Genomic DNA, 22,446 nt, shown 5'->3' on the forward strand with positions numbered 1-22,446 from the left:
CTCACGGGCCTGCATGGGAAGTATTGCTGAACAGTGAGCAGCATTCTGGTAATTTCAAAAATGGAATTGATTATTACAGAATACTTAACAACGTTTTGAAAGGGAAATTGCAGAGCATATGTTGGGGTGTGTGATTATACTCTCTCTCTCTCTACACACACACACACACACAGCCTTGACAACTAAGAGCATATTTGCATGGGAACAAGTTCCTCATTCACGAGATCACTCAACTCTTTTGACATATACCAAATAGTCTCTCTCTCTATATATATGTGTGTTTGTGCGCGTGTTTATATGTGTGTGTGTGTGTGTGTGTGTGTGTGCAGACACAAATAACTGGAGAATAATCTGATACGTTGATCTCTCGGATTCTCTTTTTCTTGATATGATGAGCAGTTATATGTTAAATAATTGTTTGAGTACAGTTCCTAGGGATGCATGCTCCTGTTTTGATGCATATGCAAATCCTATATCAGCTTCTTTAAAAGAAACTTACGGCCAAAAACCTCCAACAAGAAAATTATCTCATGCTCAACGGCTAGGTATTAGCTCCTGTCTTTAATATAAAAACTACTTAATTATTTTGAACAGATAAAAAAAATTAGTTAAGTTAGTAATTTATCATAAATGTGAATTAATTTTCTAAAAGTGCCCCCTTTTTAATTAGGACTACCATTAGATAGAAACTTTTAGTCTGTATAATTAATAAGAATACTTTGAAGATTAGATTACAAATATAGTAGACAAAATATATTGATATCTTATATTTAAAACCAAATCAAATTCTCAACTAAATTCTTATATTAAGGATTGAAATATATATATCGATACATATCAAGAGCCTGTAACCTCCCTTAAATGAGAGGTTATGCGTTCTTTTCTTTCTTTTTTTTGGGTACCAAAAGAAGTTTTGGGCTCTAACTTCAATGTGGTGGGTGTGTCTCTTTTATTTCCTATAAGAAAAGGTTAGGTTAGGGGTAAAATTTTACGTGTGTGCGCGTCTCGATCCATATACATAGTCTATTATATCGTTTATTTGAACGTACGCTATCTTCAATTTTTCATATTAATTATATAGATTGTTTTTCCCAAAGGATCAACTTAAACTTGACATTCATCTCATTAATTTATCTAGTGAGATAAATCAGTCGTATTAACTTCTTAACACATGTTCTCTTCATTTGTTAAGAGAAAATGTTTTGTGTGCAAAAATATTTTCTTAGGTCTCCCCAGTCCCAACCATGAGATATCATCTTTTGCAACGATGTCCCTGCGGACACATTTTCCCGTACATATACTTTGGAATTATTTTGCAAAACGAAATTTTCTATATATATGATCAAGTTTTACGAATATAGATATTATTAATATAGTCATTTAATGAAGAATACTTATTGATTAATAAATAAAAACATTATTATGTAATATATACACATAATATAATTGGGGGACAAAGAAATGTAAGTAAACACCTATAATAGAAGAAGATATCATGAAGCTCCGTTTTAAAATATTATTTCTCATATAAATCCACTTTATCGTTACGTTATTTATCTTCCTCCTATATTACCATTCACCAAATGCGATATCATTTTTGCCTTTATAAATTTCAACTTAACATATATAGTTTAAAAATTTCGACTTCAACATTTTCCAAATATCTTGTGTTTAAATAAATAAACACTCGGAAAAAATTTAGCCTACTGATTTTTCGGCTCAAATTTTACATTTGATTGTTGATTTAGGGTAGAAATTATACCTTCAAAATTATACGGGCAAAATCTTAATCTATATTAACGGACAAAATAACTCAAAGACTTCATTATTGAAAAAACAATATGTGCGGTTAATGTTGCTCGGTTATCTGTTTAAAAAAAAAAAATCAGTTAGTGTTATAAGAGAATACAACTATATAACATATATTTATTAGTTCTTCGAATATATCATATGTAATAATCAATATATCAAATTATCAATATATATTTAATATAAATTTAATACTATAGAAATTCACACTATAAACAAGATATAAAATGGGCCCAAAGTTTCTTGGGTGGTGCTGGGCCAAATGTTTTCTCATAGATAGCATAAAATTTTGTGGAGGCATGGCCATTAGGCCTACCATAAGGTTGTGTTTAGGGCTACTTTGTTTAAGATTAAAAAAAAAAACTGACTTTTGTTAAATACAGGACAGTCGTTGGAAGAAACTTAAGCTAAACATTTTATCAAAAAAAAGAAACTTATTTTGATAAGTTGTTTAGATTTTAGATGGATTTATTAAAATACGCTGAAAAGAAACTTCCCAGCACATCCCTTGTGCTTAAGGTTTTCTCAATAACCTGCTCATATTTGGCTTAATTAAAATTAATTTTTAAAAAATCTTAAACAAAATGGCATTTAATCCCACATCAGTGAAAATGGTGCATGCGTGAGTGCGAGAATAAGTTTATCCCATCACTTGAGCTCCACATTAAGTGTTTTTTTTTTCAATTTGGTATTGGCCCCCAAAAAAAAATCTATATATCACATAGAATTTTAGAAATGAGATAGGTTGTTCAAAGTTTATAAATTGCGCGGCTTTTATTATTACAATTTCTTTTATATTGATTATTACATGACTAAAAAATTTTAATTAAACAGATTGATTAACCCAAAGTGTATCCATTTGGCATGATTTTCCTGTAAAAGCAATTCCATTAATAATTAAAAAAGAAGCTTCGCATAGGTACAATAGTAAGTTTTGTAATTTTATAGATAAAAATTAATGGCAGTGATCTCTTCAGTGTGGCAGGAGTCCAAAAATTTCCAACGTCAATATTTTTTTTTTCAAAATTCGCTGATCACGTCCATTAATTTTTTTGTCGTTTAATTTTCTTGCTGCCAAAAGTATCAGCTCACCGCCTTTTTGTTTTAATAATCATATAATACTCCATATTGTTAAATATTAATTCGAGTATTGTAAGATTCTAACTAAAAATAATTCTTTTCATTATATCCAAAAATAACGTTGTGAGTGAAAGCCTTTAAGGTTATGCTCCTTTAGGACCTTAATATAAAACACAAATTGCAAAAGGTTAATAATATTCAATTCATTTTTTTATAAATGTTTTTATTAATTATATTGTAAAGAGAGATAAGAAAAGATTGAACGAAATTAAGATAGATTTTTATTTTAATTTGGGGATATTAATTTTAGAAAGTAGTTGTGATATTTTATATTTTTAATGATAAAATTTGCTTTTAACTAATTTCTTAATTTGGGTAAAGGAGTTAAAAATATTTTATATCAAGGATAAGAGGGAATATACATACAGTAATTAATTATCCAGCTACAGCCAACTAGCTAGCGAGTTTCTGCGACTAAAAGGCTGAGAAAAAAAGATTAGTTCTTTTTTAAGGGAAAAAAACATTTATCCTTTTTCCATTCTTTCTACCAGAATAGTTCCAAAAGATATAATCATTTTGATTAAAATACTCTTATATTTGTGACATTTGATATTGCAGTCAAGTAACAAATAAAAAGTAAATTAATATTTCAATTGACAACTACAAGTTCTCAAGGACATGAGTATTAACAATGCAATATATAGAATACGTTCTTGAAAGTATAAAAGGTATCATTAGGAGGTGGGGTGGTGGATCAATAATTAATTCATGAGTTTTTAACTCTTCAAGTTAACTTTTAACCCCTAATGGAAAATATTATTTAGCTTTTCACCGAGCCTAAAGCATCACAACATAAAAATTCTTATTTACTCTTATTGTACTTTTCTAGGCAGTCTAAAGCAAGATGTCTTGTAGCATCACTGAATGAGCACAAACCAAATGCAAAACTATTACTTTATTAAGTTACTTTCCTACCAAATTGATCCAATATGGCTTTCGAAGTTTTTATCCCCAATTAATCTAATCAATTAAGAGAATGATTTAGGTCAATCTTAAATGGAATGGATAAGTTCGAATGAAATTATTTGAAATTAATTTTTTTTAAATATTCTTACTAATTAATACAAGGTTTCTACACTTCAAGACTCGTACAAGCGGCCGTACGTAGGCCTTTACCATTGTTTCTAATCTCTCATTTATATATATCATCCTCATCATCAAAACAGATAAACCTGATTGACCCGAGTTTTGTCTTTTGGGGAAAAAAAATCAATTGTTTTCTCATTTTGCCTCAGTTCCTCTTGCTAGCTACTTCTGCTATTGTTAGGAAAGAAAAAAGATGGAATTTAACCGTCAAAGTACAAAGAAGTTATCTGAGCAGGTAAGATGGAGCCCGGAAGAATCTGGAGCCAGATCTTATACTTGTGCCTTCTGCAAGAGAGGATTCTCAAATGCTCAAGCCCTAGGAGGTCACATGAACATCCACAGAAGAGATAGAGCAAAGCTCAAACAATCATCTGAAGAAAACTTGCTTTCTCTGGACATCTCAATCAAGAACCCTAGTACTTGTACTTCTGATGATGATCAGCCTCCTCCTCCTCCTCCTTACAAGCCTTCTAATTCAGAAGAGAAGGTTTTGTTTCAGTGGGATTCTGGTGAGGATATAAAATTACGACACTAGCAATAATCACAAATTCACAGGTAATTAATAGTATTGATGCTTCTACTTCTGCAGAAACACTTCCTAATAATCCCTTTTTTGCTGGGAATAACGAGGAGAACAGTGAACTAGATCTTGAGCTTCGGTTAGGTCATCAACCGCATGAGGCCTCAACTTTGAACACCAGAGAATTTTTTTAACAGCCTGATGCTTCATGGACGAAGTCATATATATTATTTATAGTAAGTACCTGAAACTTTGCGTTATCTATATACATATACAAGTATAATTCGTTACGTTGTTGAGTCATATTGGCGCTTCTTAGATGTTATGTGTGTGTTGGTGGGGATTCCAGTTTGAATTCTTGAAGAGGTTATTGGTTTTTTTCATACCTATACCTCTTCTTCCCACCTTTCACATAGGATTGGGTCATAATTATAAGAGTGCTGTTAGTTCCATAATGGCACAGATAAGAATTGTTAAATTTTGTATGTTCCTTTCTTATGGCTATGCAGTTGAAGACATGTGATCGTTATTTGTGTATCTTTCGGAAACATTTTTGGACTTTAATTACTATCAAAGATGTAAGTATAAATATAAATATATATATATATGAAGTTATTGTTTTGGTATGTATCCATCATCTGAAGCTTTCTGCTCCGTATATTATGGCAGAATATACGACTTATAGCAGACATTACATGAGCAAATTATAATTCCTATGTTTCGTAATGTAAGTAGACGTTATTGTTTCTTTCTCCTCTCAGTTTATTTGAAGCTGAATACTTTTGTTCCAAAATACTCTCACATTTCAAATTTATTTGAAGTTGAAGAGTTAATTAATTTAGCTGTAAGATAGTCTACCACAGAGACAATATTAACCATATTTCCTAAAGCATTAAAGTGACACAATTCTTAAAAGGAAATGAAAAAAAAAATCATATATATTTTCACTGTCAATTGTTCTTACAGCCACATCTTGCACTACGAGGGGGAGAGTATATGACTTTAATATAACTTCGGAAATAATAATCAGAAGAAGTATATTTATAACTAGAATTTTGATTTAGGTGTTATGTGGCCATAAACATAAAGGAGGATATTTGGTGAATAGAAATAGATATAGAATGGAGATTTGTTGTGGAAAGAAATATTTAATTAGATCAACCTGCGTTAGTTATTGTAGAAGGGGCATTGATTGCTTAAAATAAAGACAAAATTTTAAATACGAATATATATATGTATATGTATTTATGTATGTATGAATGCAAGAAATATTTCTGGGAGAGTTAGATCTAATAATGCTAATGTTGGATGTTTCAAGCCAACAGGGCGCATGATTGAGCAAGCTACATTGCTATGACAGGGGTGTGAACTCTTGTTTACTAGTAATTAATTTACTAATTAAGCTTTATTTTTTCAAAATGAAAATTGAAAAGGACCTATAGAGAGAGAGTGTGTTCGGTCCAATTGCTTTGAGCGCGTTAATTCGGAGAATTAAAAACAAATTATGAATTATTATTTGAATTGAATCCATTTTTAGGATTTGAAGAATTTGGTGTCATGCAAGCTGGACTGAATGCGATAGAATGGAATATTGGGGTAAATAATAATTAGCACTTTGATCAGTAGAAACCAAATGCTGCCTTTGATCCTTAATATAAGAGCTAATTATGTATTTAATTTGCTTTTAAATATAATATCTCAGTTCACTTTGTCTCTTATATTTATCTATTCTGCTCCCAAGTAATTTCCATTAAAGAATTCCAACGCATGTAATTAACAAATATATTTTAAAAAAGATAATACATATTTATTATAATTGAATATTATCGAGCTCTTCTATTAAAAACTGTAACTCATAGAATGATAGATGAGGGTGGAGTTCACACATGGCAACTTGCGTTGGGCAGAGCTCTGATTGTACTGACTTTTGTGCTCTCCTTCGTTGAAATGGTCCTCACCAAACTCAGTTCCTATATACGCGCAGAGTTGTAATTTGCCAACTCTAAGACCCTAGCTGTTTGTGTGAAAGAATTATTTGGTCACTGATGAGAGATTACCTTACTAGGTATGAAGTATAAAGACAGTTTGATTTCCCATCCAACTCAACAATTTGCCTTCCCCTGGGGCTCCAAAGGAAAATCTTTGTTTCCTCCTCATCCTCTATTAATTTATATATATCTATATATATATATATATATATATATCAAACAAAAATCATCTCAGCATTTCATTTTTTTTTTCACACAGCAAATATGCTTTTAAAACCTACCTATTTTTTAGATGGAGCAGGTTTGGCGTATATAGAGAAAAATTGTTTTGAAAAGGTTTATGGCCAAAGAAATATAGTTGCTTCAGTTGGGGCTTTGCTGGGGATTGGGTCTTCATCATGAAACATGAGAAAATGAGAAAGATGGAGCACGAGATTGCGCTAAAGAATTATGTGCCATAATTATAAAGATTGATAAATAATAATATACTCCTCCGGTCCTTAATATAAGACCCATTTAACTAATTTGATTAGATTAAGGAAGTTAGGTAAGTTAGTTAATTATAAAAAAAGTGACACATTTTTCCTAAAACACCATAATCATCTTTCTTAATACCCCCTCTTCCTCTTTTACTTGATTATGGTTGAGGGAGTATTCATAGGGGTAATTTAGAGAAAATTGATAAATATGAGAAAAGGCTCTTATATTTAGGACCAAAACCAACTCAAGAATTGGGTCCTATATTAAGGACCGGAGGAGTATTACATTAACAAATACACACACATGCTTTTCTACACATAATATAAAATTTATTAAGAAAAACGTGAAACTCATAATTATCGACAATATAATTAATTTCAAATTTTATACAAAAAAGGATACACCAGCGCTGTAGTTTTGTATGATCTCATAATAAGTGAATAGTATTGACCTGTTATTGATTATTTCTGGCACGAGAGTTTTGTCATTGTATATTGTGGAACTTTTTAATAATTACTCCTCCGGTCTTTAATATAAGACCTATTTAACTAATTTGATTAGATTAAGGAAATTAGGTAAGTTAATTAATTATAAAAAATGTGATACATTTTTCCTAAAACACTATAATCATCTTTCTTAATACCTTCTTTCGCTCTTCTACTTGATTATGGTTGAGGGAGTATCCATAGGGGTAATTTAGAGAAAATTGATAAATATGATAAATGAGTCTTATATTTAGGATCAAAACCAACTTAACAATTGAGTCTTATATTAAGAACTGGATGAGTATTATATTGCTTATATATGAAAATGCACATTAATTTTTCCTATTCTTATTAACACTATGTGAAGTGTAGGCCCATGTGGTTTTAGACAATTAGAAGAGTGTGTCCCCAATTCTTTCTCTATTATGCCCTCAGCCACACGTAAAATCAACGTGTGAAAAGCAGAAAGGAGAGGGAAGTAGAGTTTGAAGGAAGAATGAGTTCGAGTTAAGGACGCTACGTTGAAAGGGGCTAAAAAGTCCAAACGCGAAAATGACACATTCAATCCAAGAATTTAACAAAGTGCTTGAATTTTGATAGGGTTCAGTTAAGACCACCAGACTACAAATAAAGTTCTGCTGACTCGGTGATAAATGACCCCTCCCTCCCAAAAATCATTCTAGTCATGTCTGTGCCCCGTTTTAATTAATTTTAAATCTCGTGTTCTCATCCTGTAGTTTGTCATGATCCCAAATGTAAACACCATTAAAGGTTGATTTGATTTATATTACAAAAATACTTGAGCCTTTTTTCACGAGCTGTGTGTGGTGCAAGACATCGAGACTAATTTTAAATGTTTCAGAATCTTGGTGATATGACCCATATGATTTGCCTTGTTCATTAATTATTTACAGATTTAATTATTAAAGCATATACAGCCACTAGATTTTTTTTATGTTTCGATGCTTCTCAATTGTAATTGATTCGAACATCACTTAACTCAAAATTTATTGGTCGAAGTATGCATTTTTGTCCTCTAAATTTACATCAAATTTTAGTTTGGTGGTTCAAATTTACAAAATGTATTTTTAGTCTTCCATTTTAATATCGTTAGCTTTATTTAACGGCGAATGATATATCAACATATTTAAATGATATGACACTATTCCTATATGTAAGTCCGTTATAGGAAAAAGATTATTTCTATATTGATCAACACAATTAAAAAAATAGATAAATTACAATATATATTTTTTTCAACATCTTTTATTTATTGGAGCAAATGTGAAAAATTTTATCACTTTTTTTATAGAATTGTTTAACTGAGTTACGTCTTGGAGGTTTATTAAAGCTAGGACATGTCTTTAGGCTCAAAGATTACTTTCAGATGTATTTACATATTGCTCACTTACAACTAACAAGATTCTCATATTGATAGTGAAAGTTAAACTCACAACTTGGTAGGTTATAAGCCGAATCCTTATTAACTGAATCAACTTTTATTGATAAATTTTATTAGTTTAATACATTCCTTAATATGCAAACATGAGGTACAAGTGACTTATATAGAGAAATATAATGGTAATTATGTAATTAAATATTAGTTTAATACATGCCATGTTTTGTCAACATACATTGAATTACATAATTACCACTTAAATATGCTGAGTTAATATTTTCTGTTAAATAAGACTAACAGTATTAAAATGATAGGCTAAAAATATATTTTATAAATTCAATAAAGTAAATTGAAACTTAATACAAATTTAAAGCATCAAACATATATACTTTAACCAAAATTATTACAACATAAATCGACCAAGCCAGAAAATAAGTGTAATATTTATTTATGAAGCATAAAACACATCGTTTCCGACACAAAAATTAGTGGAAAAGGATTCCACTGTTAATTGTGTTTAGTTTTTTTTTTGGGGGGGGTAGCTACAGCGAAAAATAAGATTTTTTTGGTTAAAAATATATTTGGTAAGTAGAAAAATTTATATTGAAAGTTTGGTAGAACGCGGTACAAAAGAAAAGGGGTCAAAGTGACCAAATCAATTGAAACTGGGTTTTCAAAATCACGGGCGCTACAAGGATGCTGGTTTTAAGTGAAGTGGCATCTAAATATTTATAAATAAAATATTGCTTAATTTTAAATACCTAAAAATGAAAATGTTTTAAAACAAGAGACCACAAAATAGTCAAAATATTTTACTCTCTCACGTCTTATGTATAGAGAGAGAGGTTAGATAACTAATTTATAAATATTAATCAGTACAGTCATTGATAGAAATCCTCTTAAATATATGTAATTAACAGGGATAGATTAAAAAAAATATTATAAATTTAGGAGACAGAGTGAATTAATATCTTACATTCAATATTAAATCAAATCTTTCAATTAGTTTTTATATTTAGAATCAAATAGAGTATAATTTTGAATAAAATAAATATTAAAATTTTTGAAGTCGTAGCTTAACTACTGCATATCAAACACATGAAGATGAAGCCATGATTCTCTTTGTATATCTCTTTTTAAGAAGAGGTCTCTTTGTTTTCTTTTCTTTTCATTTCCCTTCGCTTCTCATCTCAGTTGTTAAAATTACAATTTGAACAGTTTAGATTTTATATTATATAAAATAGTTTTATAAAATATTTTTTATTATTGTTTTAAATTACAATGGCTCAAATTTGGTAGTTTAATTTTCTTTATTTATTTATTAAAAGAATTAATAGTTTATTCATAATTTTATAACATATAAAATCTGAACCATTCAAATTGTAATATTATTAAATGTACTTTCATCCGTATCTCTTTCTTAAATGTTGTGATAAAGTTAATACTATCTCTGGTCTTTAATATAAGAGCTAGTTGACGAATTTGAGTAAATTAAAAAAATTAGTTAAGTTGGTTATTTGTAATAAATAAGTGTTGTCTTTCCTAAAGTATCATTACTAATTAAGTGTATTGGTTAGACTATTCTTATTATAATGACTATCTTAGAAAAAGTAGATAAATATAAGAGATAAAGTGAATTGGGATCTTATTTTTAAGACCAAAATAAAAATCAAATAAGCTCTTATATTAAGGACCGGAATATATAAGAATATAAATAATTTGATAAGATCAAGGAGAATTCTAAGAATGAGAAACGAAGACACAGAGAGGGACGTTATTTATTCAATTGGATTTTGATGTGCATGCAACGCTTTGTGCTAGACATTTATCTAGTTGTAAGCCTTCACTTGTATATGTTAAGGACAAATTGAATTGAAATAATATATACTCTCTCCAATTCTAAATATAAAACCTATTTTCTAATGTAATGTATGTTACAAAATGGGTCTTATATTTAGAACCAGAAGAGTACAATCATAGTCATGATGATTTTGGATTTGTGATACTATAATGCCAACTGGATGATTAATTTAATATATAAACAATACTAATTCAGCAGCCCCCATCATCGTTCTTTCTTTGGGGGTCTTCATGTCCTTATCTAGTCTCTTTTTTTTAAAATTTTTAATTAATTGCCCCATTAAGAATCCAAGGCGAAGCGCGTTCTGTTAATGAACTTGTTTCAGACTCTTTAATAATAATTCCGTCTTTAATATTATAATAATAAACCTTGCGGCCCCATCATTTTCCACCAACTTTTTCATGATTTTTTTATAACTTGATTTTCTATCACCACCTTCCTGGTTAAGTTAATTCCTAATTGATCAATCAATCAAGAAAGGATCATCTTCAAGGTCAAGTCTTCGTGAAATATTTATTCACCTAAACTTTGTTTTGTTCCTCGGAACGTACTTGACTGATCTCTGTTTCCTTGCATATGAAGCAAGAATTAAATTGGTTTGGTTCCTTTTGAAAAAAAAAAATTTAATTAAATTCGGCCCCAATGAGGTTGTGTGTGTGTGTAACTGATCAGGCTTTTTGGACGTAGGAAAAATTGGAGAAAAATAAGAAGATAATGCTACAAAGGAAAACTTTGACAGTTTTTTTTTATAAAAAAACTCTTAGTATTATTTTCTGTCTAATTTTCTTCCCATCCAAACTAAGAGTCAATGATATTGGCACGTTAAAATTTAACTAACAACCAGCGAAGCTACTTTGCTCAAATATGTTAGAAATTAAATACTAGTTCTTTTAGTTCTAAAGTCTCTCAAGTTAATATATATAATTTTTTCCTCAAGCTATGCATATTGATTGCACATATTAACAAAGTTTTCATAAAATACTAGTTCCAATGCAAATAATTAAATAAGATATTTTAGAAAGACTAATATATATGTTATCAAATAATTAATTTAATTAGTTTTTTTAATATCTACAAATTAATGTATTATATCTAGCTTTTATATTAGGAATTACAAAGAGTATTACTACCTCTGGTCCTAAATATAAGAGTTAGTTGACTAATTTGAATATATTAAAAAAATTATTTAAGTTAGTTATTTATAATAAATATGTATTGTCTTTCCTAAAGTATCATTGCTAATCAAATGTGTTAGTTAGAACTATTATTATTATAAAGATTATTTTAAAAAAATAATAAATATAATAAATAAAAAGAATTAAAATATTATATTTAAAATTAAAATAAAAATCAAATGAATTATTAAACGTAAGAAAAAGAATGTATAGATAATTAGATATAGATGCATTGCGGGTAAAGTGGTAATGAGTCCAAGCGTGACTTTCAATCATGAAAACGTCTCTTGACTCAGTCCAAGACGCTAAGGTGTCACAACGTCAATGCCTAAGAACGATAGTATTTCTGGATCTGCATCACACTTTCTTAACTATAGGAAACCACGCGTTTGTCATTTTAAAATAAAAATCAAAGTTTTAAAGTGATTGTCATCTTGATATAAACCAAAAGAAAATTTTGAAATGAGAATGCAAAAAAAATTATTAGCATTATAAAAAATTAGTGAAAAAGAATTCAAAATAGAAAAATTATAAGGTCCGTACTATATGTGAATTGTGCGCTGGAAAAAAAAAGTTATATGTGAATTCTGAAGTTGAATATTTGTATCTGTCATGATTTTAATGTAAAAAATTATAAATGATATATCCTTGATATGTGTGTTTTCATATTAATATAAAATATAAAATTTCTATTGCAGCATAATCATGTGGTATTAATTTGATTCTATTTATAAATCAGTTTAAGTATATTCTACTAGAATTAAGAAAAAATTTAAATTTTATTACTGTCTTAAGATTTTTATAACTTTCATTAATTTGCACTTATGAGTAATATAGATATTCTTCAGAAAAAATAATAATTTACACAATAATCTATGAAAGATAAAATGGTAGATTGTAAAAAAATTGGTAGTATGACTAAAAAATAGAGAAAAGAAATATTTTTATCTAAATCGCGTGATATGTAAAATAGATGAATTTCATATGCTCACAAGTAAGGGGCCTAAAGTCAAGGTCCCACTAGAAATCATTGCTACAAGACATTTTCTTAATTTCTTGCGTTCACACTCTGCACCAACTGAATCAGTGTGAAAACGGTCTCATCGTGGGTACGTGTTGCTTCGACCTGCGACATTGAACCCGAGTCCCCAAGTAGAACCAACAAAAGCAGATGGGCCCCTCTTTGTTTCTTGTTTGACTCAATCATACGTTAGAATTAGATCAGTGTTCATCTTCCCGTACAAACTCGTGACTCATCATTATAAATTATAAATTAACACTGATTTGTTTCGCTAAGATTTACCGTTAACATATTTTGTTCTTAATTACTAGTACTAATTAATTAACTAAGTTGTTTTGAGATTTCTTTTCCCTCCAGATATTTTGATCCAATACATGACGCTCAGAAAAATAAATAAATTAACGTTCAAAACATCACACGTGTTTGAAGGAGGAAGTTTAAAAAAAAAAAAATTCCGACACAGATAATCTTCCTCCTCATCCCTTGACTAATTGATATTCTACATTGAATAAATGGAAATAATTTTCTATGTTTACAATTATCTCCATTTTCACAAGAAAGCGTGTCCAATGTCGATCGTCTCTTGAAACTATAATTGATATTTTGACTCGTGGCCAAAAAATTTTTTGACTTTTTTTCTCCAAGAAAATTTTTTTGACCATGTCAAAAAATTTGACATTTTGACATATTAAAAGAAGGAGAAGTTATTAGTACTTAAATAGAATAAAGATAACAATTGTCGTGCATATATCTCATACAGGATAATTTATGTCATGTTAATTATGCTTTTACAGTATATTGTTGTCGATTATATAATATTTTTAAAATTAATTTGGATTATCTCTTAGCAATGAAAATCAATTTGCATCATTAAAGCCACATGAAAAAATATTTGATGTTAAACACATATCATTCCCGAAATACGGTTGAGCTCTAATTTTTTAAAAACGTGACGACCTACGTACATTCCAGTAAATTAATTTTTCTTTTCGTTCTTTTTTTGGGTTTTTGCAGAGATAACTAGGATTAATGAGGGTGCAGTTTAATTATATATTTATGATTATGATATATGCTGCTGCTCTCCGACAAATTAGAAAAAAATACAGCGCCCACACTTTCCTCTGCCTTTCCTGGCCCGCTCCTACGAAGTCCCTGTGAAAAGAGAAAACCGAAAGCACAGATGGTCAAAGGTTGGAGCAAACGGATATAATATAAGGACAAAGAAATTCTATGGTATTATTCCTATACACACCCACTGTCTACATTGTTGGTTTCTATCTTTTCATAATTGTTTAATCACTTGGTTGATATCCCTTTGAATCTCCCCTGTCCAAACGCGTTCTTTCCCCTGGAATCTTCAGCTTCCTATCCATTCATATGCCATATATATATATGTAACTCTCTACTCTCCACCGCCCTTCATTTATAAACCCTAGAACCCTCTCTTCCATATGCTCTCACAAAGCAAACAAAACTACAAAATTAATTAAAAAAGCTTGTCACTTGTTAGGTTACTACTTCTCTTGAGAAAGATCTCATTTATATATGCCAGTAGATCCTTAGAAGTGGTTAGTGTCAGTTGAAGTTACAATCATGGTGGTTGAGCGCTACTATTTCTTCCACCACAGGCCACCGGCGGCCACCCTTGAGATACTTGCTTTTGATACGGCCAACACCATGCGCCGCCTCGTCTCACTCTATAACTCCCTTACCGATGCTGAGGTTTCAAAGCTCTGCAACCACACTATCAACTCTAAAGGGGTCGTCTACTTGAACTCCAAGCAAGAATGCTTCCTCCTCAACCTGGCCTGCGCCGAACGCCTCGAGGAGCTCGACGTCGCCGCAGCCACTGTCTCACAGTTGGGCCGGAAATGCTCTGATCCTGGACTCAACCAGTTCCATCTTGTCTACGCCGATCTAAAAGCCGGAATGATCAACACTAGAAAGCTCCAATTCGGCAGCCGAAGTGTACTGAAGAGCGTTGAGAAGATGGAGAAGTTGGTCTTGGCCACCGCGAAACTTCACGACGCAATGGTGTGTCTCGCCGATATGGAAGCTTCGGAGAAGAAAGTGCAACACTGGAAAGCATTGGGTTGTAAAAACTTTGGTTACAGACATCAAGTGAACATACAAACTTTGTGCGATCAAATTGCATTTCAGAGAAAGCAGGTGAGGCGTTACAAGGAGCTGTCGCTATGGAATCAAACATTCGACAAGGCTGTAAGACTCATGGTTCGGATCGTCTTCATCATCTATGCCCGAATTTGTTCCGTTTTCGAACCCTACATTTCGGGTCTTCCAACGAATGACCAAAATTTCGGCGACTGCTATTGCCTCCTTGAACACCGAGAATTATACCAAACCAATTGCTGCCTGACCAATCGTGTTTCCAAGTCGGGTCCCATCTCGAAGACAAACAAATCGGGACCGATTCGATTCGTCCCCGATGAAGATGACGAAATCGCGAAAAGCAACAGAGTATTGAAGATGGCGTCGCCGTCGACGGTTGGAGGGGCGGGGCTATCGTTCAGATACGCGAGCGTGATTATGTTCGCGGAGCGTTGCCTACACTCGCCAGGGAGTATAGGAGAGAGCGAGCGTGAGGCGCTGTACGAAATGCTGCCGGAGAGACTAAAGGAGAAGGTGAGGAAGAAGATGAGGGGACAGTGGTTGAAGGGGGAGGAGTGGGAGGAGGGAGGGGACGGACGGTCCCCGGCGGAGGGATGGCGGGAGGCGGTGGAGGAGATAATGGAGTGGCTGACGCCGGTGGCGCGTGATACGACAAGGTGGCAGGCGGAGAGGAGTATGGAGAAGCAGAGGTACGACGGGAAGCCGACGACGCTGTTGTTGCAGACTTTGCATTACTCAGATTTGGATAAGGCGGAGGCGGCCATCGTGGAGGTGTTGGTGGGATTGAGTTGTATATTTAAGTATGAAAAACGACGTCGTCAGAGGTGACCTCAATGGATTAAAATTAGGGTCTTTTTTCCCTTGAGATTGCATTACTTACAAAATTAATTATTTTCCCCCTCAATCCAACTTGATTCTTTTTGTAGCATCTTAGTTGATAAGATTTGAAATGTTGGCACAAAGCTGGCATACGGCTTCCTGGTAGAGTAATGGATACAAAAGTTTCTTCAAAATGTGAAAAAAAAAAAATGTAGTGTGCTTGGATTGATTGAAAGTGAAAGTGAGTACTACCTTTTTGGAGTAGAAACAAGCTTACCCATCAGCCTCTTCAGAGTAGTTGCAGACCAAGAGCTTCTGAGAAGAAGCAACTGGTACAATACTGTCCAAGGGCGTGTTTGGATGAAACCAAACTATGGTTTGGAAAAGTGATTCTGGAGAATAAATTCTGGGAAGAATAGATTTTGGAAATAATAGATTTTATGAAAAAGTGATTTTGAGAAGTGAGAGTGTTTGGATAGTTGTTATCAGAAGCACTTTTTATATGTACAAATTACAAAAAAAAAAAGACATAAGTTAATATGATAATTACAGAAAAAATAGATTTTATGATATATTTTAATTTGAAGGAATAAAATTGTTAATAATATATTTTTTATTAACATAATTAATAATAGATAAGATAATATAATTAATAATTAATTAATATGTATATATATTTATAAAATATAAGATTAAATATGTTTATAAAAAAAATAACAAGATACATATCCTACAGGTTCTCACACTCTTCCTTTTTTCTTCAAAAGTAAAAAATTTTGTTTTTTCCAAAACCATGATTTTGGTTTTTGAGTGGGTGTTTGGGTGATTTATTCCCCAAACCATGGTTTGGGGTGTCACCCAAACACAGCCCAAATAGAGGAAGAAGTGAGGGTGCTCATTCCAAATAATGCAATAAGACTAGAAGTGGACGGCTCTGTTATTGAAAGAGGAAAGAGTGGATGTGAAGGTGTGCCTAGAGATAAAAACGATAGGAGGATATGTGATTTTAACTGCAAGATTACCACGGTGTCTCTGGCTACCGCGGAACTTATAGCAATTATTCATGGTCTTAATCTGTGCTGATACAGAAACTATAAGAATGTTTTTGTCTACTCTGATTGTATTGATGTTATTAATTATTTGCATAGGGACTGTGATCCTACACACTCTTTTAAAGGATCTTGTTGATGAAACTAGATTACTTTTGTGTAAAGATTGGCAGGTGATTGTCTATTACACTCATAGAGACAATAATTCTGTGACTAATCATCTTGCCAAGTTATCACATAGGGTGCAAGAGAATTATTGCATCTTTGATCATCATATCCCATCTGTCTTGATGAGATATGGATGATGATGAAAGAAGATCCCTTTTTCTACTCAACCTTGATTTTGCTTTTTTGTGATTAATGGATATACAATTTATATTAAAAAAAAAGTGAATATACCTTTGGTTTTTAAATAAAAGCTAATTAGATATTCAATTTGATTCTAAATATAAAATCTCAATTGATTTTATCTCTTATATTTATTTATTTTTTCCTCAAAATAGTCCGAACAGTGGTTACACATGTTAAAGAATTTTATCTTAATGTGTATGATTAATAAAGATATTTTTAAAAAAATAATACCAATTTATTATAAGTACCTAACATAACTAATTTCTGTAATATTTTCAAATTAGTTAGCTAGCCTTTTATATCAAGAATAGAAGTAAATATTACTTTTACAGGAACCAGCTTAAGTAATAAAAAAGCGAGTATTACTTGGTAGTATAATAAAAAATTGTGGATGTCTTAGTGTCTTACCTTTTAACTCAAAAAAAAAAAATCTTTGAAAAGTCCTAAATTAAAAATTTTATTAGTTAGATGGACCTAATTTTAATTGCCTTGAATAAGTAAAGCTGTTATTAATACGGATCTTTCACGGATAGGTTATTCTTAGTTTGGTATGAAAAAATGTTATTGATAATGATTTTATTTTCGGAGAGGAGATAATATAAAAAATTATTCATAAAGAATTGAATGAAGTAGACAATTTTATAATTCGTTCAATTGAAAACACTGTACTTGTAAGGAATCAAGTTAGGTTAGACAGTTTTACGAGAAACTACTCATTGACTAATGTGTTTCGGCCGAAAAAAGAAATTGACTAATGTGTCTGATATTCATACGAGGGGGTCAAAGCGAGATTTCATGAAGAAAACCATAGTATGAATTGTGGAGGTGGTGAGAACAATTTTGGATATATTGGTGTGCTTTTTGCATAAAAAGTTAATAATGTTGGATCCAGCATGTTGTCATAGCTTACGTTAAAAAAAAAAAAGAGGTTATAATAACGCACATAAAATAACATTTCATTTGAAAAAAAATATAAAAATAACTTTGAATTTAAGAATTTGCTAATTACTCCCACCCATATATTAGTCTTGAGGCTTGTTTTGGTTTAAATTATAAATATACAAAAAAAAAATTTCTATGAAACACTAAATACCTTTCACATTAAATTGAAGATAGTAATTAAAAATAATTAAATACAAGATAGAAATTTAAACATTAACATTAAGTCGAGGGTATTTGCAGGGATAAAATTCAATTTATAACACATTTAAAAAAGATAACTGTTTCTATTTTCTTAAGAAAGAAATTGGTGAGCTAGCCAAATGAAGAGAGAGGTTACAAATTAATTAATTGTTGTGGTTAATCAACGAACAACTATAAGGACATGCATATATAGGCGTGTATAACTAATTAACGCGTATAAGGTTGCTTTCTCACATACAGTCCCACAACGATGAACGACCGACCCCTGCGCAATCGTGACGAAATTAACTTGTCGGGGCACAACCTGGTAATATATAGGTCTTCTGAAAGATCATGAGAGAGACAATGTCTGGTTTTGATCTGAAATCTCGATAGCACTCGTCCAATCAGTAATATAAACTCTAATTAGAAAGTTGATGTTGATCTTATATATAAATCTTAATTCACATGTTTATCAGTTTTTTTTAAATTAACCTTATAAATATTTTATTGACAATAATCAAATAAGAGAAAGGAAAAAAGAATTAAAAAAGATATTTAGGGTGTTTTAAGAAAAAAAATATCATATTAACTAATTTAATTAACATTCTTAATCTATTCAAATTAGTTAATAAAGTCTTATACTAATGATGGGAAGAATAATACATAGTGACTGTGACGCATTCATCTGCGCTCTGTGTTTTCTGGGCGTTGACGAACCAATAATTACACATCCTTGTTCCTCACTTAATTCGAAAGCCATAAGCTGTACGAATATACATATACATACATACATACATACATACATATATATATATATATATATATAGAGGTTAAGCCAATGATGGCTTCGAAACAATTCTTTAGACCCTTTCGAGGTCCAGACACATCTAATTTCTTAAAGAGTTTTTTTTTTCCCTTGTTGATTCTACTTTAAATTTCAAAGAAAATGTTCTTCAAAATAAAAAAAATATTGCTACATTTCGCAAGTGCCAGTTTCCAAATGCTAATCATCGATCGTCCTTATCATATAACCCTATATCCTAATCTAAAAGTTCATCACGGATTGCCTTTAGGTAATTAGCTCCTTTGAATTCTAAACCCACAATGAAATTATAGGCAGTCCATAATAAGTAGGACGATAAACAAGCTCTGTTGACAGATACTCCAGTTTACAACCATTTTTTGAGCTTAGTTTTCCAAAAAGAGAGATATAGCGTCATCCTATATATATATAACCCTTTATTTTTGTTTGGCACGCAATTTGGTTTCACGTTATTAATCATTAAAATCATGATTCTGATGGAAGTATAGGTTCCTAATACGAAACTGAGTATACTTTTGAGCATTTCTCCCTATGCCTTTTTATGGGTGAATATGCACTATTATTTGGGTGATTCAACATGAATTCTCCCGACAAGTATAATCCACCACTCTTTTTTTAAGCATTATAATTGTAAACATCGAGAACATAAGTTATCATGAGACATCATAGTGAGCAGACAAGTCTCCGTAACTTTATTTCATGAATTTCGAAATAAACTGCCCATATATTTGTTGAACATATGAAGATAAGGCCTTGAAGGAGCAAAATATATATCGGAGCCATATGCCACTGGAGAATAGGTCTGGCTTCACTATGATTGGAAAAAGTTCTAATTGTACGAGGACTAGTTGTTATAGGCATTGATGTTCAATAGATTAATTCTCCTTATCACGGTCACCGGTGTGATGGTTGCCGGTGCAGTTTTTTGTCACATATTTTTTTGGGTATGGGAAAACATTGGTTCAAAGTAGCAGTGGTGGGATTTGATCATACAATCCCTTGGCCACTTGGGCCAACAAAAAGAAAAATAATCATTGGGCCATCAAAGACTTCTTAATTTTATAATGCAAACAAAAATATAAGTTAACTTTTTTATTGTGACTCCAGCCCGTAACAACAATTTACATAAGGATGACAAGTCTTAATTGAGAAATAATAAATCTAAATTTGATATTAATAAAGCAACTTTTCCTGATACATAACAAGAAGTAGCATGTACATTAATTAAAAATTACCATAATTTATTTGAAAATGACACGTCTTTACTGAAAAATGACAAATCTAAATTTGAGATTAACAATGTGTCTTTTTCTGATGCATAACAAGAAATAGCATGTACATTAATTAAAAATGATCATAATTTATTTGAAAATGATATGTCTTTACTGGAAAATAACATGTCTTTAGTGGAAAATGACAACAATTTATTTAGAAATATACATGTTATTTCTTATTATGTATCAGAAAAAGCTACTTTGTTAATACCAAATTTAGACTTGTCATTTTGCAATAAAGATGTGTCATTTTCAAATAAATTATAGTCATTTTTAATTAGTGTATATGTTATCTCTTGTTATGTATTAGAAAAAGACACATTGTTAATTTCAAATTTAGACTTGTCATTTCTAGTAAAGACATGTCATTTTCAAATAAATTATGGTTATTTTTAATTAATGTACATGTTACTTCTTGTTATGTATTAGAAAAAAGTTGCTTTGTTAATATCAAATTTAGACTTGTTATTTCTCAATTAAGACTTGTCATCCTCAAGTAAATTGTTGTCATAGGTTGGAGTCATAATAAAAGAGTGAACTTATATTTTTGTTTGCATTATAAGGTTAAGAAGTTTTTTATGACCCAATGGTCATCTTTTTTTTTTTTGTTAGTCCAAATAGCCAAGGGGTTATGGGATCAAATCCCACTCATGTCACTTTGAACCAATATTCTCTCATATAAAAAAAAACTGTGACAAAAAACTCTACTGGTAGCCACCACACCGGTGGCCAGCAGCCAGCGGTGGCTGCTGGCCATCGATGAGGGGCTGAGCCATTTTTTTAAGAAAAAGAACACAGCATATTTTTGTCATCAATCGTCCCTATCATATAACCCAATATCCCAATCTAAAAGTTCATCACGGATTGCCTTTAGGTAATTAGCTCCTTTGAATTCCAAACCCACAGTGAAATTATAGGCAGTCCATAATAAGTAGGACGATAAACAATCTCTGTTGCCAGATACTCCAGTTTACAACCATTTTTTGAACTCAGTTTTCCAAAAAGAGAGATATAGCGTCATCCTATACATATAACCCTTTATTTTTGTTTGGCACGCAATTTGGCTTCAATTTGGTTTCATGTTAGTAATCATTAAAATCACGATTCTGATGGGAGTATAGGTTCCTAATACGAAACTGAGTATACTTTTGAGCATTCCTCTCTATGCCTTTTTATGGGTGAATATGCACTATTATTTGGGTGATTCCACATGAATTCCCCCGACAAGTATAATCCACCACTCTTTTTTTAAGCATTATAATTGCAAACATCGAGAAGATAAGTTATCACGAGACATCATAGTGAGAAGATAAGTCTCTGTACCTTTATTCCATGAATTTCGAAATAAACTGCCCATGTATTTATTAACCAGAGTTAGGTCTAGTTGAAGGGTTAATCCCTCACAGCATGGTAAACCAAGTTTCGAATCTCTGCTGGAGATGTGCTTATATTAGTGCTAAACAGTGCATCGAATAATATTGCTTCTAATAAGAGGATACTTGTACTTTAATAAAAATAAACTGCCCACATATTTGTTCAACATATGAAGATAAGGTCTTGGAGGAGCAAAAAATATATCGGAGCCATATGCCACTGAAGAATAGGTCTGGCTCCACTATGCTTGGAAAAAGTTGTAATGGTACAAGAACTAATTGTTGCTGTTATAAGGACCCAGATAAATTCTGCTAATGATGATGACTGATTTTCCCCAATTTAAGCCTAGAAAACTAAAATCCAATCCACCTTTATTTAGTCCATTTCTTTTGTGGGTTGGGCTGATATTACTGGAAGCCCATTGGGCTAAGCAATTTGGGAGACTCCCAACAGATTCTTTAATCACTCACCATCCCAAAAAAAACCAACACATCTCATTGCCACTTCCTGCGAGGTGCGAGCTCGACTAGTATATTG

General features: G+C 31.4%; 2 protein-coding genes across 2 annotated transcripts; both read left to right on the forward strand.

Moving 5' to 3' along the window:
* The first annotated feature begins 4,228 nt into the window (after positions 1-4,228).
* On the forward strand, positions 4,229-4,749 carry LOC114730138 (transcriptional regulator TAC1-like). The gene is made up of 2 exons (XM_028917156.1): positions 4,229-4,544; positions 4,625-4,749. Exons 1-2 carry the CDS (start codon positions 4,229-4,231, stop codon positions 4,747-4,749), a joined length of 441 nt encoding a protein of 146 aa, XP_028772989.1.
* Positions 4,750-14,465: 9,716 nt separating this feature from the next.
* Positions 14,466-16,245, forward strand: LOC114730144 (uncharacterized). The gene has a single exon (XM_028917169.1). It carries the CDS (start codon positions 14,558-14,560, stop codon positions 15,920-15,922), a length of 1,365 nt encoding a protein of 454 aa, XP_028773002.1. The 5' UTR covers positions 14,466-14,557; the 3' UTR covers positions 15,923-16,245.
* The last annotated feature ends 6,201 nt before the right edge of the window (positions 16,246-22,446 follow it).

The sequence above is a fragment of the Neltuma alba genome, unplaced genomic scaffold (assembly GCF_004799145.2).
Source record: "Neltuma alba isolate B1F8T4 unplaced genomic scaffold, ASM479914v2 tig00012713_pilon, whole genome shotgun sequence".
Classification (NCBI taxonomy): Eukaryota; Viridiplantae; Streptophyta; class Magnoliopsida; order Fabales; family Fabaceae; genus Neltuma; species Neltuma alba.

Excerpts from the sequence above, each read along its gene's own strand:
- LOC114730144 (XM_028917169.1), top strand. The coding sequence starts at position 14,558 with ATGGTGGTTGAGCGCTACTATTTCTTCCACCACAGGCCACCGGCGGCC.
- LOC114730138 (XM_028917156.1), top strand. The coding sequence starts at position 4,229 with ATGGAATTTAACCGTCAAAGTACAAAGAAGTTATCTGAGCAGGTAAGA. Across the intron at positions 4,545-4,624 it reads TTTGTTTCAGTGGGATTCTG|AAACACTTCCTAATAATCCC; the intron begins GTGAGGATATAA and ends CTACTTCTGCAG.